Consider the following 19,458-nt stretch of genomic DNA (forward strand, 5'->3'; position numbering starts at 1 on the left):
AGGAGATGAGCCGCGCCCTGCTCGGGCGCGCCTTTTCTCGCGTCTTCAGCCATCTCCGGAACAGGGATCCCCACTTCGATTTCGACGCCGCCATCGCCCCAGTCCCCCAGGCCGTCCGAGACGATCTGGCGCACTGGGTGGAAGACAATGTGGATGCTCTTATCAGGGCCTTCGCTTCAGACAACGACGGTGTGATCGTGGCTGCCGACGAGGGCGGTGTGGTGAACGGCCCTGACGCCGCTGGCGGCGACGCGGACAGCGATGGCAAGTTCAGCGACGCCAGCAACGGCTCGGGTGGTGCTCCAGAGGACGCATTGGGGGATTTATCCGACTGATTGTGCATCGTTCTTACTTCCTTACCCTGCATGAATAGAACTCGGGTTTTGGCCTGATGGCGGTGAGAGCATTTTGGAGGGGGAGCCCCTTATGTAAAACTTGTGTTCATCGTATTAGTAGACGCTACATTGCCCATGCGCCCGCGCCAAGTGGTTGGATTAAGCGACGCGCTGGTCGGCTAGTTTACCTTTGTCCCGTGCTGGCCCTGAGGTAGCCCGTGGGAGGCTGCGGTGTCCTGAGTGTTCCCTAATTGAATCCATAGGATCTGCAGTAAAACACCCTCCTGAGAGGACGCGGCGGCGGCAGTCTGGGCTGCGCGCAAGCTAGGCCTGACCCGGCTCGCGAGGGGCTCACGAGGGGAGGCAGCTGAGGTGAAGTGGTAACCAAAACGCGAGAAATTGCTCGAACGAGACTAAGCACCCCTTCCCCGAACACACGCAAATCTCAAATTTGAGTCCAACTTGAATCCAGCGGGGGAAAGCGACAACCAAAGGGAAAAGCAATGAAAGCAGACAAAAGGCCGCATCCGACACCTAATCTAGTCTTGACGTCTTCTCACCAGCGCGGAGCTAAGTGCTGCCACTGGGCGTGGGAGGGAGCCCCAGGGCCTGAGGCCGGCACCCCTGAGACTCCGGGGCGTGTACAGCCCCACTCATTATTATGTGAGAGTGTCACGGGGCGGCGAGCTTCACAGGCACTGGTCCTTCTTCACAGGTACCGACCTTGCTTCATATCGCCAGATGAGGGCCCTGCCTTGCGCCACACTCTAGTGCCATCAACGACGACCGGAAACCAGGACGCCGTCGATGGGGTAGAGCGGTCGCCAGTGGTTCCCCCAACGACCACGGGTCCTCCGCCATGGGCAGGCCCTGAGGCACCTCCCCAATGGAGGCCCTACCTCCTGAGAACACCTTGCTCCGAACACCGCGGTGGTGATGTCGGATCTCGGCCCCTCTCCTGCAGCCCCCTGCGCCCTCCTCCCGAGGGGTAGGAGACTGTGGGAGCGGGGCAGCTGCTCGTTGTGGCGACCTGCACCTCCTGCAATCCATGGTTAGCGTATGCCTGCTCCTGAAGAATTAGCGGTACCCGGTAATCATTGCCTCCAGCGTGCCCAGTGGGACCGTCCCGGGACTCCTGGAAGGGCTCAGCTTCTGGCGCCTCGTCCCCCCAGCTTGGGCTGAGGGGCGAGCCTTGTTCGCCCTCGTGAGGGTGTCCTTGGTCCATAATGAGGGGCACGTATTCTTCTGGTGCCGTCATCCCAAAGGCCGTGCCGTGGTGCTCCGCGAGCCATGCAGCTCTGCTTGACGCGCCCACCGTGGGGTGGTAGCGCGGCTGTCCATGGGGCCGTGGGTCGCGTCGCGCCCTCCTTCTTCGCGGACCAGGAGCGGGGGTAGCGCCGCCGCCGGTCCGGTACTGACAGCTTCGCTGGCGTTGGAGTAGCCTTGGAGCCCACGGGCGCGCGCGGAGCCCCCGCGCGGGCCACCCTAGGCTTGAGATGGGAGCTGGGTGCAGAAGGGGTGAGCCCCCGAGGCGGCGAAGCCCAGGAGCTCTGCCACCCGCTCCAGCAGCACGTCGCGGCCGCCCTCCAGCAGCCTACACTGCAGCAGCTCTCGGGCCACCGTGAGCGCGGCCCTCGAGTTCGCCTGCTCCCGGCGGGTGTATGGTGTCGTGGTCGCAGCGTGATTGGAGGCCCTTGCTGCCGACCGCGCCTGCCGCAGTGTGAGAGCTGTCGAAGCCTGTCCGCGTCACCCGCGGCCCGCAGCGCCCTGTGGACCGTGAGCTGCCTGGGGCACGGGGTCGCCCGAGGCAAGCGGCTTTGCGCGGGCGGGCCACGCCGCCCATGGATCCGGGTTGCCCGCCTGGTCGCCGGACATGGCGATGACGATGCGACGGGGCGCAAAGCGGTAGAAGGTGGATTCCGGCGCACCCCTACCTGGCACACCAAATGTCGGATTTCGGGTTCCGGTAGACCCTTGAGGTTCGAACACTGGGGTGCGCATGGAGATTTCGCCTCCTACCTACCTGCTCCCCTCCGCCTCGCTAAGATCTAAGCTATGGGAAGAACGACACAAGAGACACAGTGTTTATACTGGTTCGGGCCACCATTGTGGTGTAATACCCTACTCCAGTGTGTGGTGTGGTGGATTGCCTCTTGGGGTGATGATGATGAACAATACAAGGAAGAACAGCCTCGCGAGGGTCTGTTCTTGGCTGGGGGGACGAACTGCCAGGGGGAGTTCAGTCATGCTTCTCCCTCTCTCGGATCTCGATCCTCCTTCCTACTATGGTGGCTAGTCGTCTTTATAGAGGCCCTAGTCCTCTTCCCAAATATCGAGCGGGAAGGGAGCCAACAATGGCGGGCTAATTTGAAGGGGGACAACTAGTACTAGCTATCTTGACAAAAGTAGTCTTCGCCTGCACAAAGCTCTGGTGGTGACACCGTCTTGGGCTCCACAATGACCTCCATCTTGCAGTCCTCCTGGTCTTGGTTTTGTTGCACCGAAATGGCAACCTTTGCCTGATGCCTCGGTACTCCGCGGCTGCGCTTGCTCCCTTTGCACCAAAGAGGAAAGGAGGACACTGCGCGGGCTGGCGCCCGCCTGGCGCCTTTGGTCGTCATGGCTTGCGTCACGGGCACCTTGTGAGGTACCCCGCCTTGATCTCTCCGCCTCCTCGTGAGCCAGCCTGATGAGGCCGTGCCTGAGGAAGCTCTGTGTCGTCCGCCCCGCGAGGTTTGGCCCCTTGCGAGGGTCTTGAGTCTGTGTTGATGAAGATGGGCCGTGCTGGGCCCCCCTTTGAGCCACGCCGCAGGCCGCAGGCAGGCAAGTCTGGGGACCCCCGTTCCCAGAATGCCGACAATGGTGCACTAAACTATCAAGTAGTCATCATATCAAGCTTGTCAAAAACATTCATAACGTCTGCATCTGCTCCTGCAATAGTTCTGTCACCTAGCGGTGCATTAAGACATAATTTTCTGTGCAACAATGGGGATAAACCTTAGATCACGGACCTAGTCCGTATCATTTCTACTATCATCTTTCAACATAGTATTTCTCTAGGAACATATCAAAAAATAAATGGGGAAGCTATACGCGAGCAATTGATCTACAACATAGATATGCAAACACTATCAGGACTAAGTTCATGATAAATTAAAGTTCAATTAATCATATTACTTAAGAACTCCCACTTAGATAGACATCCCTCTAGTCATATAAATGATCACGTGATCCAAATCAACTAAACCATGTCCGATCATCATGTTAGATGGAGTAGTTTTCAATGGTGAACATCACTATGTTGATCATATCTACTATATGATTCACGCTCGACCTTTCGGTCTCCAGTGTTCTAAGGCCATATCTGCATATGCTAGGCTCGTCAAGTTTAACCCAAGTATTATGCGTGTGCAAAACTGGCTTGCACCCATTGTATGTGAATGCAGAGCTTATCACACCCGATCATCAAGTGGTGTCTCAGCACGACGAACTGTCGCAACAGTGCATACTTAGGGAGAACACTTATACCTTGAAATTTAGTGAGAGTGTAACGCCCCGAGACCGATGTGCCAAGTGTCGTCCATTTATTCATTGTTGTTGCCTTGTCATTTCTTGCGTGTCCTGCATTGCATATCATGTCATCATGTGCATTTCATTTGCATACGTGTTCGTCTCATGCATCCGAACATTTTTCCCGTTGTCCGTTTTGCATTCCGGCGCTCCTATCTCCTCCGGTGGTCCTTTCTACCTTTCTTTCTTGTGTGGGGGTTAATCATTTCCGGATTGGACCGAGACTTGTCATGCGGCCTTGGTTTACTACCGGTAGACCGCCTGTCAAGTTTCGTACCATTTGGACTTCGTTTGATACCCCAACGGTTAACCGGGGGACCGAAAAGGCCTCGTGTGTGTTGCAGCCCAACACCCTTCCAAAGTGGCCCAAAACCCACCTAAACCCTCTCCATCATCTAGAGCGTTCGATCACGATCGCGTGGCCGAAAACCGCACCTCATTTGGACTCTCCTAGCTCCCTCTACCTATATATATGTGTTCCCCTTCAAAATTTTCGCGGATGAAACCCTAGCCATCTTCCTCCTCGCGCCCGGACAAAACTCCTCCACCGCCGGACATGTCCGCGCCGCCCTCCCCGGCGAATCACAGCGCGACACCTCACCTCCGCCGCCCCCTCTCTCCTCAGCCCCGTCGCCGGCCCGTGCGGCCCGGATTGGGCCCGCGGGGCCCATCTCCGCCGCCGTCAGATCCCGCGTGCCCCGCCGCCTGGCTCTTCCCGAGCGCCTCGCTACGCCGCCTCCCGCCGGCGACTTCCTCCGCCGCCTCGCTCGCCAGCCGGCGCCGCCGTCTCTGCCGCCGCGTTTTGCTCCGCCCCGCCCGCGAGATGCCGTGCCGCCCCGCTCCTCCGCTGCTCGCTTGCCGGCGCGCCGCGCCTCACACCACCGCCACTGTCCGCCGTCCGGCGCCCTGCCTCGTCACGCCGGCGAGCCGCCTCTCGCCGGAGTTGCCTCGCCGGACCCTGTCCCAGCCAGATCGGCCCCGGTGGATGAGATCCACCGGGAGATGAACCAAACGGCCCCGTCCAGATCCTGATCCCTCCGTCCCGCACCACCTCGTCCGCCCGTTGACTTTTCCAGAGGTATAATTTCTACCAAGTCCCCGAGATTTCCAGTTTCATGTGCCCATGTTCATCGTGTCATAACTTTGCATCCGTAGCTCCGTTCTGCGCGTGTAGCATATCAAAATGTTCGCCTGAGAGAGTACATCATTTCATCTCATTGCATCATTTTCACTGAGTTCATCTTGACGCCCGAAATGCTGTTGGAAGAGTGCTATTTGAGTTAATTGTCAGGTCTGCTGCTCCAAATAGCTATTTGTCATTTTTGCCATGTTTAATGTGTGCATGATATGCTCCTAAGCTCTACATGTGTTTTGTTATATGCTTTGCCATATTTCCAGAGGTGCCATCCATGTATTTTTGTGATGTGTGTGGTGACTAGCACAAGCTTGCAAAGTGGTGCATTCGTTAATGCTGATTTCAGGGACTTAGCAATTCCACCAAGTCCTTGGACTGTTTTGATCATTATGCCATATGTTCATGTTGTTCCCTAGTGATCTGTGCCTCGTTTGAGGATGATCAGTAAGGGTGTTTTGTTAATCTTGTAGTGATCTATCCATCCATGTCTTTGTTTGCAATTATGGAGCACTCTAGCTTGAGTCAATCGAGCTCTACTTTTGCTATTTCGTGAATCTGGGCAGCTTGTCTACTTGTTAGCGATTTTGCCGAGGATGTTGTAGTTGATCCGTGCATGCTATGTTGTTGTTCTTGCCATGTCTAGCTTGTATAATGTGTATTATTGATGGGTGTATGCTTAGATTGTCATGTCATGCTCTGTAGTGAGTGCATCGAGCTTGTAAACATGCCTACATGATATCTGATTTGCATGCTCCAGTTTTTCACTAAGTCTGTAATCTGATTATGTTTTTGCCATGTTCACATGCTTGCAATTGTATTTTCTGATCCCTTTTGGCTCAAGGTCACTAAGGGACTTTTGTTAAGCTCTTTGAGTAACTCAATGCCATGCTTTACTTTGCCATGTTAAGTTCCTGTAGCATCTAGTTTTCATGCTTCAAAGTGTGCTACCTGATCTGAAATTCCAGGCTAGTGTTAATTTCACAAAGTCTGAAACCTATTATCGTTTGCGCTTTTGCCATGCTTGTTTGAACCTATTAATGGATGAATTGGCCGTAGCTCAGTGTTCATCTTTTGTCAAGCATTATGAGTGGTCCCTGCCATGTCTTTTGTTGCCATGTTTGGGTGCTGTAGCATAATTATCTTGTTGCATTTAGATGGCTACTTGCTGTTTATCGCAGACCGGTGCCATATTTGAATTGCTTGCCATTTCCAAACCGTGCATCCGATTCCGGCGTTCTTTATATCGATTTCAACCAAAATCACCTCACCTTTCTAGTGGCACACTTGGATTTCCAAGTTGAGGCCAGGTTCATTCATCCCTTGTCAAATCATGCATATGCATCGCATACCGCATCCCGCATATCATACCATGTTCATGTGTGGATTGTTTACTATGTTGTGTGCTTCTTTCCGGTGTTTGCTTCTTCGGGTTGGTTCCGGTACCGTCGTGTTGTGAGGATTCGTTCGTCTACGTCCGTTTGTCTTCTTCATGGACTCGTTCTTCTTCCTTGCGGGATTTCAGGCAAGATGACCATACCCTCGAAATCACTTCTATCTTTGCTTGCTAGTTGCTCGCTCTTTTGCTATGCCTATGCTGCGATACCTACCACTTGCTTATCATGCCTCCCATATTGTTAAGCCAAGCCTCTAACCCACCTTGTCCAAGCAAACCATTGTTTGGCTATGTTACCGCTTTGCTCAGCCCCTCTTATAGTGTTGTTAGTTGCAGGTGAAGATTGAAGTTTGTTCCTTGTTGGAACATGGAGATGTTGTTCCTTGTTGGAACATGTTTACTTTTTGGGATATCACAATATCTCTTATTTAATTAATGCATCTCTATACTTGGTAAAGGGTGGAAGGCTCGGCCTTATGCCTGGTGTTTTGCTCCACTCTTGCCGCCCTAGTTTTCCGTCATATCGGTATTATGTTCCCGGATTTTGCGTTCCTTACGCGGTTGGGTAATAATGGGAACCCCTTGACAGTTCGCCTGGAATAAATCTCTTCCAGCAATGCCCAACATTGGTTTTACCATTCGCCACCTAGCCTTTTCTTTTCCCTTGGGGGTCGCGCGCCCAAGGGTCATCATTATTTTAACCCCCCCCCCGGGCCAGTGCTCCTCTGAGTGTTGGTCCAACCTGTCAGCTGCCGGTGGCCACCAGGGGCAACTCTGGGCTGGCCTACCCGTACCTTGGACAATCTGAGTGTGCCCTGAGAAAGAGATATGTGCAGCTCCTATCGGGATTTGTCGGCACATTCGGGCGGTGTTGCTGGTTTAGTTTTACCTTGTCGAAATGTCTTGTAACCGGGATTCCGAGAGTGATCGGGTCTTCCCGATAGAAGGAATATCCTTCGTTGACCATGAGAGCTTGTCATGGGCTAAGTTGGGACACCCCTGCAGGGATTTGAACTTTTGAAAGCCGTGCCCGCGGTTATGAGCAGATGGGAATTTGTTAATGTCCGGTTGTCGAAAACCTGAAGTTGACCTTAATTAAAATACATCAACCGCGTGTGTAATCGTGATGGTCTCTTTCCGGCGGAGTCCGGGAAGTGAACACGGTGTTGGAGTTATGCCTTACGTAGGTTGTTCTAGGATCACTTCTTATCATAGTTGTTCGACCGTGCTTTTTCTTTCTCTTCTCGTTCTCATTTGCGTATGTTAGCCACCATATATGCTAGTCGCTTGCTGCAGCTCCACCTCATACCTTTACCTTACCCATAAGCTTAAATAGTCTTGATCGCGAGGGTGTGAGATTGCTGAGTCCCCGTGACTCACAGATACTTCCAAAACCAGTTTGCAGGTGCTGATGTTCCCGAGCAGGTGACGCAACCAAGCTCAAGGAGGAGCTTGATGAAGATCTTGTCCTTGTGTTGTTTCGTTCTAGTTGATCAGTAGTGGAGCCCAGTTGGGGTCGATCGGGGATCTGTGTAGATTTTGGGGGTAGTCTTCTTTTATTTTGGCTCCGTAGTCGGGCCTTGACTGTATCGGGTTGATGTAATGCTTTATTCATGTAATTGTGTGAAGTGGCGATTGTAAGCCAACCATGTATCCTTTTCCCTTATGTATTACATGGGTTGTGTGAAGATTACCTCACTTGCGACATTGCTTTCAATGCGGTTATGCCTCTAAGTCGTGCTTCGACATGTGGGAGATATAGCCGCATCGAGGGCGTTACAAGTTGGTATCAGAGCCTTCCCTGACCTTAGGAGCCCCCACTGCTTGATCGTTTTTAGCAGCCATTGTTGAGTCTAGAAAAAATGTTTGGAGTCATTTAGGAATTATATATCGGAGAGTTTAGGAATTCTTTTTACTCCCCAGTCCCTTCGTCGCTCTGGTGAGGCATCCTGACGTAGAGTTTTGACTCTTCTCTTCTCAAATTTCACAAAAAAAATTTAGGATCACGCGGGTATCTTGGAATCGTTCCGATGGTTTTGTGACGAGAACATTGTTCTTGGTGCCTCCTGTCATTTAGGGGTTGTGGCAGTGTCTCGGGGAGTTGAGCTCCGAGGTGTTGTCGTCACAATTTTATCGTTGCAGTTCTGGAATACCTGAGTTTAGTTTCGCCGACATCGAAAATCTCTTTTATGCAGTTGTTGGTGAGATAACCTCGACGCCACCTAGTACTAGGGCGGGAGTTCGGGAGTATTGCCATAACTTGTATAACGGATGCTTTTCGAAGGTTGAGGTAGATGATTTCCGAAGGTTTCTTGGTTATGTGTTGAAGGATGGATACAGCTGGATGTAGGATTTGCTAGTTTTGGGTGAGATATTATGCTTCCCCTGTATCCCCAACACCTGATTGCATAACCCGAAAATTTCGGGAGTTTATAAGTGGGATTTCAAGTAGCTCTTAGGATATCTTTCCGACAAATGTATGATATGAAATTGGGGTTCAACGTCTAGTGGTCCGCCTATTCACGATCGGTTTTACAGTGGTCTCGTTCTGTCTTAAAGAGTCCTTGGCTATGCCGACTCGGGGACGCTTTGTATGTCATGTGCACTGCCTTGTACATGATGGTGTTGTACGATCGAGCCCGTGTAGGCCCCACCACGAAAACTTCGGACGAAATCTCTATCATATGTTTGTTCCGGCTTATTCTGCAAGCCAATCCTTTGTTTTTGTTTTGAGTTGTGGTATTCGAGTTGCTTCAGAGACAAATGTTGATTCCATCCCTTGTCTAAGTGGTGTTCTCATATTCCGATGTGAATACTAATCCTTCGTGATCATCGAGATTGTCTTGCCAATCCTTTTCAACCGGTGTGCTCCTCTTCAAATGGATCCAATCTTGTCAACATTCACAAGATCAATTATCAGTTCTTCACAACGGTGTTTGTTTCATCCGTCTCCAAGTTCCCTTTGTTTTCCCGCCCACCCACCCTTTTTTCCTCAAGGACTCAGATGTCTTAATCAAGTATCCTTTTATTCTTGCGAAGTCTCTCCATCTCTTTTCCGTTAAAGTTCTATCCGGTGATTCTCATGAAGATTCTAATGGAGCTTCAAGCTCATCATTCTCGGTTTTCTTTCTTCTCCGGTGGATTCAATTCAAGATTTTGGCGTTGACCATATCCTTTCCTCGTTTCAAATGTATTTCCATGCCAGTGCTCCTCATAATCGTTCACCTCTCGTTATTCTATTGTCCCGGAGTGCTCAAGTTATCTCAGAAGGCTCGCCTTTTCATTCAAGATCAGTTCAACCTATTTTGAGGTCTTATCTTATTCAAGCCATTTAGTTCAACCGATGCTATCTCCTTTTCAAGTTATTGTTCAACGGTGTTTCTTTTAAGTGGGCCCTAACCCACAGGTCTTTTCCAGGATCTTACCTGACTCTTCTAATTTTCCCGGAGCTTCTCAAATTCTTTTCAAAGTTTGACGTAAGAATGAGTTATCATCAGTCAAATGTCTTCTCCAAGATCTGTCGAATTCTTTTCATTGTTGGCTCAACCTCTTCACTTTTGATTCTTCCAGAGTATCTCAACTATTCATGGTGGTGTTTCTCGTCGTCATTCTCGGATTTTGAAGACCGAAGAAGAGTTTCTCTTTAATCTTGCTCCATTCTCTTCAAGATTCGTGATTCTAGCTTGTTGCCATCCTATCGTAATTGTTTTTATCATGAGAATTCTTTTCACATATCTGGAGCAATTCAAGAGTCTTCTCAGTTTGTTATCCGGAGTCCATCAATTAAGGTTTATTTATCCTCAGCTGTCAGTTATCATTCTCTAATCTTACTGGTGCATCGTTCAAGTGATCTCTAATTAGTTCATGATACTTTCGTTCTCATGTATCTAGTTGTCTCAAGCACCTTCGTTCATTTGCTAATTCTTACCGGTGATTCACCCCTACTTCGATCATTTTCAATTCTTACGGTGGTCCGTTCAAGAGTTCTCTTCCTTGGTCACCATATCAATTTATTCGTTGTTTCAACCCTTCCGGTGGTTCGTTCAATACCTTCTCAAGTTTGCGCTATATCTCTCTTAATCCTTTCTACGAGAATAAGTAGTGTGCCAAATCCATTGTTTGTCATCAATTTAATTGGTGAAGGATAAGCATAATGTAATTCTTATTCTTGTTTCATCGAGTGATCTAAATTCCCTTTTTCGGAGGCTCATCAAATTCTTGTTTCCATTTGTTCATCTTTCTTTTCCCGGAGTTCCAAGTTCTCTCAATTATTTCATCGCGAGATCCATTTGAATCATTATGAGGCTTCACCTTGTGTTTTCAACTTCTCCTTCCTTTCGTTTGATCATTCTCTTGTAACCGGAGTTCTTCATGAAGGTTCTACATGATGGTTCATCAAGGATTTATATTCCTTCTCGAAGTGTTCATCGAGATTCTTTTCTAAGGAGCTCAAGCATTCTTCATCTTGCTATCCGGAGTGCAATTCTTTCTTTCGTATCATTGGAGGTGGAATTATGTCATTCTTGATAATTTGAGTTCATGTTTTCATGATTCACATGTTGTCAAGAATGAGATATTATAAATCCATCAATCTCGTCATTGGAGTTATCTTGGGTTATATTTCACCTAAATCCTTCCCTAAGGATTGTTGCTACTTATGGTGCTCATATATGATCCAAGTTCTTCATCTACCCTCCCGGTGAAATAAGCTTTTCATCTCCTTGTTCATACCAATCCAATTCTTCTTCCCGTGAGTGGCAGGTTTTCACCTCATAATTTGAGATCTATTCCATAAGACCATATCAAGCTTATTCTTTTCGTTGTTGGTTTCCAACAACTCTGTTCGAACCTTCTCCAAAAGATGCTTTTGCAAACTCATTTAAGGTAGAAGATGTTGTTTTCTTCTCCGTTCTTTTGTTTCGACGACCCAACTTCTATTCTTTCTCCCAGAGGTCTAGTGAGGTTGCTCTTTTCACTCCTCATCTCGGTTTGTCAAGATCATGTTCAATTCCTTCCTTTTCCAATCGGAGTGTCGTGTTTTCATTCAAATATCTTCTCATCTTATCAAGTTCTTATTCAACTCCTTTTTCTTTTCAATCGGAGCGCTGCCCGAAGTTGTTCTTCCTTGTTCCTCTTTTCTAACGTAGTGTTTTCAACTTCGTTCATCTCTGTTGTATTCTTTTATCGAAATGGCTTAACCTTTTCAAGGTTCTTTGGTTTCACTCATTGGTCAAAGAAGCAACTTAGTTTTACCTCTTCTCTTCTCTTCCGTTTTCCCTCCGGTGCCATTCTAGATCTCAGGACGAGATCCTCTCGTAGTGGTGGAGTGTTGTAACGCCCCGAGACCGATGTGCCAGGTGTCGTCCAGTTATTCGTTGTTGTTGCCTTGTCATTGCTTGCATGTCATGCATTGCATATCATGTCATCATGTGCATTTCATTTGCATACGTGTTCGTCTCATGCATCCGAACATTTTTCCCGTTGTCCGTTTTGCATTCCGGCGCTCCTATCTCCTCCGGTGGTCCTTTCTACCTTTCTTTCTTGTGTGGGGGTTAATCATTTCCAGATTGGACCGAGACTTGTCATGCGGCCTTGGTTTACTACCGGTAGACCGCCTGTCAAGTTTCATACCATTTGAACTTCGTTTGATACCCCAACGGTTAACCGAGGGACCGAAAAGGCCTCGTGTGTGTTGCAGCCCAACACCCTTCCAAAGTGGCCCAAAACCCACCTAAACACTCTCCATCATCTAGAGCGTTCGATCACGATCGCGTGGCCGAAAACCGCACCTCATTTGGACTCTCCTAGCTCCCTCTACCTATATATATATGTGTTCCCCTCCGAAATTTTCGCGGATGAAACCCTAGCCATCTTCCTCCTCACGCCCGGACAAAACTCCTCCACCGCCGGACATGTCCGCGCCGCCCTCCCCGGCGAATCACAGCGCGACACCTCACCTCCGCCGCCCCCTCTCTCCTCAGCCCCGTCGCCGGCCCGCGCGGCCCGGTTTGGGCCCGCGGGGCCCATCTCCGCCGCCGTCAGATCCCGCGTGCCCCGCCGCCTGGCTCTTCCCGAGCGCCTTGCTGTGCCGCCTCCCGCCGGTGACTTACTCCGCCGCCTCGCTCACCGGCCGGCGCCGCCGTCTCTGCCGCCGCGTTTTGCTCCACCCCGCCCGCGAGATGCCGTGCCGCCCCGCTCCTCCGCTGCTCGCTTGCCGGCGCGCCGCGCCTCACACCACCGCCACTGTCCGCCGTCCGGCGCCCTGCCTCGTCACGCCGGCGAGCCGCCTCTCGCCGGAGTTGCCTCGCCGGACCCTGTCCCAGCCAGATCGGCCCCGGTGGATGAGATCCACCGGGAGATGAACCAAACGGCCCCGTCCAGATCCTGATCCCTCCGTCCCGCACCACCTCGTCCGCCCGTTGACTTTTCCGGAGGTATAATTTCTACCAAGTCCCCGAGATTTCCAGTTTCATGTGCCCATGTTCATCGTGTCGTAACTTTGCGTCCGTAGCTCCGTTCTGCGCGTGTAGCATATCAAAATGTTCGCCTCAGAGAGTACATCATTTCATCTCATTGCATCATTTTCACTGAGTTCATCTTGACGCCCGAAATGCTGTTGGAAGAGTGCTATTTGAGTTAATTGTCAGGTCTGCTGCTCCAAATAGCTATTTGTCATTTTTGCCATGTTTAATGTGTGCATGATATGCTCCTAAGCTCTACATGTGTTTTGTTATATGCTTTGCCATATTTCCAGAGGTGCCATCCATGTATTTTGGTGATGTGTGTGGTGACTAGCACAAGCTTGCAAAGTGGTGCATTCGTTAATGCTGATTTCAGGGACTTAGCAATTCCACCAAGTCCTTGGACTGTTTTGATCATTATGCCATATGTTCATGTTGTTCCCTAGTGATCTGTGCCTCGTTTGAGGATGATCAGTAAGGGTGTTTTGTTAATCTTGTAGTGATCTATCCATCCATGTCTTTGTTTGCAATTATGGAGCACTCTAGTTTGAGTCAATCGAGCTCTACTTTTGCTATTTCGTGAATCTGGGCAGCTTGTCTACTTGTTAGCGATTTTGCCGAGGATGTTGTAGTTGATCCGTGCATGCTATGTTGTTGTTCTTGCCATGTCTAGCTTGTATAATGTGTATTATTGATGGGTGTATGCTTAGATTGTCATGTCATGCTCTGTAGTGAGTGCATCGAGCTCGTAAAAATGCCTACGTGATATCTGATTTGCATGCTCCAGTTTTTCACTAAGTCTGTAATCTGATTATGTTTTTGCCATGTTCACATGCTTGCAATTATATTTTCTGATCCCTTTTGGCTCAAGGTCACTAAGGGACTTTTGTTAAGCTCTTTGAGTAACTCAATGCCATGCTTTAGTTTGCCATGTTAAGTTCCTGTAGCATCTAGTTTTCATGCTCCAAAGTGTGCTACCTGATCTGAAATTCCAGGCTAGTGTTAATTTCACAAAGTCTGAAACCTGTTATCGTTTGCGCTTTTGCCATGCTTGTTTGAACCTGTTAGTGGATGAATTGGCCGTAGCTCAGTGTTCATCTTTTGTCAAGCATTATGAGTGGATCCCTGCTATGTCTTTTGTTGCCATGTTTGGGTGCTGTAGAATAATTATCTTGTTGCATTTAGATGGTACTTGCTGTTTATCGCAGACTGGTGCCATATTTGAATTGCTTGCCATTTCCAAACCGTGCATCCGATTCCGGCGTTCTTTATATCAATTTCAACCGAAATCACCTCACCTTTCCAGTCGCACACTTGGATTTCCAAGTTGAGGCCAGGTTCATTCATCCCTTGTCAAATCATGCATATGCATCGCATACCGCATCTCGCATATCATACCATGTTCATGTGTGGTTTCTTTACTATGTTGTGTGCTTCTTTCCGGTGTTTGCTTCTTTGGGTTGGTTCCAGTACCGTCGTGTTGTGAGTATTCATTCGTCTACGTCCGTTTGTCTTCTTCATGGACTCGTTCTTCTTCCTTGCGGGATTTCAGGCAAGATGACCATACCCTCGAAATCACTTCTATCTTTGCTTGCTAGTTGCTCGCTCTTTTGCTATGCCTATGCTGCGATACCTACCACTTGCTTATCATGCCTCCCATATTGTTAAGCCAAGCCTCTAACCCACCTTTTCCTAGCAAACCGTTGTTTGGCTATGTTACCGCTTTGGTCAGCCCCTCTTATAGCGTTGTTAGTTGCAGGTGAAGATTGAAGTTTGTTCCTTGTTGGAACATGGAGATGTTGTTCCCTGTTGGAACATGTTTACTTGTTGGGATATCAGAATATCTCTTATTTAATTAATGCATCTATATACTTGGTAAAGGGTGGAAGGCTCGGCCTTATGCCTGGTGTTTTGTTCCACTCTTGTCGCCCTAGTTTTCCGTCATATCGGTGTTATGTTCCCGGATTTTGCGTTCCTTATGCGGTTGGGTAATAATGGGAACCCCTTGACAGTTCGCCTTGAATAAAACTCTTCCAGCAATGCCCAACATTGGTTTTACCATTCGCCACCTAGCCTTTTCTTTTCCCTTGGGGGTCGCGCGCCCAAGGGTCATCATTATTTTAACCCCCTCGGGCCAGTGCTCCTCTGAGTGTTGGTGGCCATCAGGGGCAACTCTGGGCTGGCCTACCCGTACCTTGGACAATCTGAGTGTGCCCTGAGAAAGAGATATGTGTAGCTCCTATCGGGATTTGTCGGCACATTCAGGCGGTGTTGCTGGTTTAGTTTTACCTTGTCGAAATGTCTTGTAACCGGGATTCCGAGTCTGATCGGGTCTTCCCGCTAGAAGGAATATCCTTCGTTGACCATGAGAGCTTGTCATGGGCTAAGTTGGGACACCCCTGCAGGGATTTGAACTTTCGAAAGCCGTGCCCGCGGTTATGAGCAGATGGGAATTTGTTAATGTCCGGTTGTAGAAAACCTGAAGTTGACCTTAATTAAAATACATCAACCGCATGTGTAACCGTGATGGTCTCTTTCCCGTGGAGTCCGGGAAGTGAACACGGTGTTGGAGTTATGCCTTACGTAGGTTGTTCTAGGATCACTTCTTGATCATAGTTGTTCGACCGTGCTTTTGCTTTCTCTTCTCGCTCTCATTTGCGTATGTTAGCCACCATATATGCTAATCTCTTGCTGCAGCTCCACCTCATACCTTTACCTTACCCATAAGCTTAAATAGTCTTGATCGCGAGGGTGTGAGATTGCTGAGTCCCCGTGACTCACAGATACTTCCAAAACCAGTTTGCAGGTGCCGATGTTCCCGAGCAGGTGACGCAACCAAGCTCAAGGAGGAGCTCGATGAAGATCTTATCCTTGTGTTGTTTCGTTCTAGTTGATCAGTAGTGGAGTCCAGTTGGGGTCGATCGGGGATCTGTGTAGATTTTGGGGTAGTCTTCTTTTATTTTGGCTCCGTAGTCGGGCCTTGACTGTATCGGGTTGATGTAATGCTTTATTCATGTAATTGTGTGAAGTGGCGATTGTAAGCCAACCACGTATCCTTTTCCCTTATGTATTACATGTGTTGTGTGAAGATTACCTCACTTGCGACATTGCTTTCAATGCGGTTATGCCTCTAAGTCGTGCTTCGGCACGTGGGAGATATAGCCGCATCGAGGGCGTTACAGAGAGATTATCTTATAATGCTACCGCTGTACTAATCAAAATAAGAAGCACAAAAGATAAACATCACATGTAATCAAAATGTGTGACATGATATGGCCATCATCATCTTGTGCCTTTTATCTCCATCTCCAAAGTACCGTCATGATCTCCATCGTGACCGGCATGACACCATGATCTCCATAATCTTGATCTCTATCAACATGTTGTCACATGGTCGTCTCGCCAACTATTGCTTTTGCAACTATTGCTATCACATAGCGATAAAGTAAAGCAATTGTATGGTGCTTGCATCTTACGCAATAAAGAGACAACCATAAGGCTTCTGCAAGTTGCCGATAACTCTGTTACAAAACATGATCATCTCATACAATAAAATTTAGCATCATGTCTTGACCATATCACATCACAACATGCCCTGCAAAAACAAGTTAGACATCCTCTACTTTGTTGTTGCAAGTTTTACGTGGCTGCTACGGGCTGAGCAAGAACCGATCTTACCTACGCATAAAAAACCACAATGCGGTATAGTGATTGCTTTTTGATCTTTAGAAAGAACCCTGTTCATTGAATCTGATTCAACTAAAGTTGGAGAAACTGACACCCACCAGCCACCTGTGTGCGAAGCACGTCGGTAGAACCAGTCTCGCGTAAGCGTACACATAATGTCGGTCTGAGCCGCTTCATCCAACAATACCACCGAATCAAGAAACAACTAGTGAAGGCAAGAAATATGTATATATATATACCCACACCCACAACTCCTTTGTGTTCTACTCGTGCATATAACATCTACGCATAAACCTGGCTCGGATGCCACTGTTGGGGAACGTAGTAATTTCAAAAAAATTCCTACGCACACGCAAGATCATGGTGATGCATAGCAACGAGAGGTGAGAGTGTCGTACACGTACCCTCGTAGACCGTAAGCGGAAGCGTTATGACAACGCGACTGATGTAGTCGTACGTCTTCACGATCGACCAATCCAAATACCGAACGTACGGCACCTCCGTGAGGTGCACACGTTCAGCTCGGTGACGTCCCACGAACTCACGATCCAGTAGAGCTTCGAGGGAGAGTTCCGTCAGCATGACGGCGTGATGACAGTGTTGATGAAGCTACCGATGCAGGGCTTCGTTTAAGCACTGCTACGATATGACCGAGGTGGATTTTGGTGGAGGGGGCACTGCACACGGCTAAAAGAGCAATGATCAACTTGTGTGTCTATGGGGTGCCCCCTCCCCCGTATATAAAGGAGTGGGGGAGGGGGAGGGCCGGCCCTCTCTATGGCGCGCCCTAGGGGAGTCCTACTCCCTCCGGGAGTAGGATTCCCCCTTTCCAAGTAGGAGTAGGAGAGGAAGGAAGGAGGAGAGAGGGAGGGAGGAAAGGGGGGCCGACCCCCTTCCCAATTCGGATTGGGCTTGGGGGCGCGCCTCCCTCTTTTCCCTTCCCTCTCCTCTATTCCACCAAATCCCAATAAGGCCCATATACTCCCTGGCGAATTCCCGTAACTCTCCGATACTCCGATAAATACCCGAACCACTCAGAACCTTTCCGATGTCCGAATATAGCCTTCCAATATATCGATCTTTACGTCTTGAACATTTTGAGACTCCTCGTCATGTCCCTAATCTCATCCGGGACTCCTAACAATCTTCGGCACATCAAAACACATAAACTCATAATATCGATCGTCACCGAACGTTAAGCGTGCGGACCCTACGGGTTCGAGAACTATGTAGACATGACCGACACTCATCTCCGGTCAATAACCAATAGCAGAACCTGGATTCTCATATTGGTTCCTACATATTCTACGAAGATCTTTATCGGTCAAACCGCATAACAACATACGTTGTTTCCTTTGTCATCGGTATGTTACTTGCCCGAGATTCGATCGTCGGTATCTCAATACCTAGTTCAATCTAGTTACCGGCAAGTCTATTTACTCGTTTTGTAATGCATCATCCCACAACTAACTCATTAGTCACATTGCTTGCAAGGCTTATAGTGATGTGCATTACCGAGAGGGCCCAGAGATACCTCTCCGACAATCAGAGTGACAAATCCTAATCTCGATCTATGCCAACACAACAAGTACCATCGGAGACACCTGTAGAGCACCTTTATAATCACCCAGTTACGTTGTGACGTTTGATAGTACACAAAGTGTTCCTCCGGTATTTGGGAGTTGCATAATCTCAAGTCAGAGGAACATGTATAAGTCATGAAGAAAGCAGTAGTAACAAACTAAACAATCATCATGCTAAGCTAACGGAATGGGTCAAGTCAATCACATCATTCTCTAATGATGTGATCCCATTAATCAAATGACAACTCATGTCTATGGCTAGGAAACTTAACCATCTTTGATTCAATGAGCTAGTCAAGTAGAGGCATACTAGTGACAATTTGTTTGTCTATGTATTCACACATGTACTAAGTTTCCGGTTAATACAATTCTAGCATGAATAATAAACATTTATCATGATATAAGGAAATAAATAATAAATTTATTATTGCCTCTAGGGCATATTTCCTTCATTCATGCCAGTCACCACTCCCCCGGTGAATCCTTCCTTGTAAGAAAAATCTCTCTTTGCTAATTTTTTCTCCATGTGATGATTGCAAACGACTAGCAATTCACTGCACTTGCTTCTTCCTTGGACTGGGACTCGCTGTAAATCTCTTACACTGAGCACCTGAGTTGGAATGCCAGATATCTTTTGCTACAAAAACATGCCTCGACTAACTGAGAAATAGAGAAGGAAATTATGCTTACTCAAATGGAGTGCGAACTACGTTACCATAGTTACTCATATGCAAAATGAGGTGAAATGTGGCTGTATTTATTCCTGATGATTGGGTATCTTCAATGTATGCAGATGCATGGTGGATCAAGTGGAATCAGTACATTCGCTGTACAGATTGCAAAGCACCTTGGTGTTAAGTTTTTTGTCACTGTAGGTTTGTTAATTTTACACTTGATAAGAGAGGAAATAATATATAGTAAGTTCTTTTTCTGAAACAGCCCGTGCGTTGCGACGGGCGCATATGTATTCTATAGTGATTCAAAACTGATTACATGCATACTACTTTTAATTAAGATCCGCATGCACATCAAGCAACATTGTCCGACTTCTTTTACCATTATAAATCACTTTTTTAGGGATGTAAATCACCTTTCTTTCTCCACCTATTCCACCCACATATACAGTTCGAAGTATGTGTGCATCAGTTATATTATCACGTATTCCTTTTTCTCCCCCCCTTTCTATTACAATGCGCATCACTTCTCCTTGACTAACCCCATCTCTAGTTGACAATCAACATGAAATTCTTTTGAATCTGTGCATTATATTATTTGGGTAAAGGGGCAAAAAATT

At 48.2% G+C, this 19,458-nt stretch overlaps 1 protein-coding gene across 1 annotated transcript in view; it reads left to right on the forward strand.

The window, feature by feature from the left end:
• The window catches only part of LOC119283449 (quinone oxidoreductase PIG3-like), a 52,507-nt gene extending 33,258 nt beyond the window's left edge, over nt 1–19,249 (forward strand). Inside the window, exons 6-8 of the mRNA XM_037562999.1 lie at nt 18,627–18,654; nt 18,958–19,039; nt 19,242–19,249. Of these exons, the coding sequence (XP_037418896.1) occupies nt 18,627–18,654; nt 18,958–19,039; nt 19,242–19,249 (118 nt within the window). The remainder of the gene's footprint in view (nt 1–18,626; nt 18,655–18,957; nt 19,040–19,241) is intronic.
• The last annotated feature ends 209 nt before the right edge of the window (nt 19,250–19,458 follow it).

Source organism: Triticum dicoccoides, chromosome 4A, assembly GCF_002162155.2.
Source record: "Triticum dicoccoides isolate Atlit2015 ecotype Zavitan chromosome 4A, WEW_v2.0, whole genome shotgun sequence".
Classification (NCBI taxonomy): Eukaryota; Viridiplantae; Streptophyta; class Magnoliopsida; order Poales; family Poaceae; genus Triticum; species Triticum dicoccoides.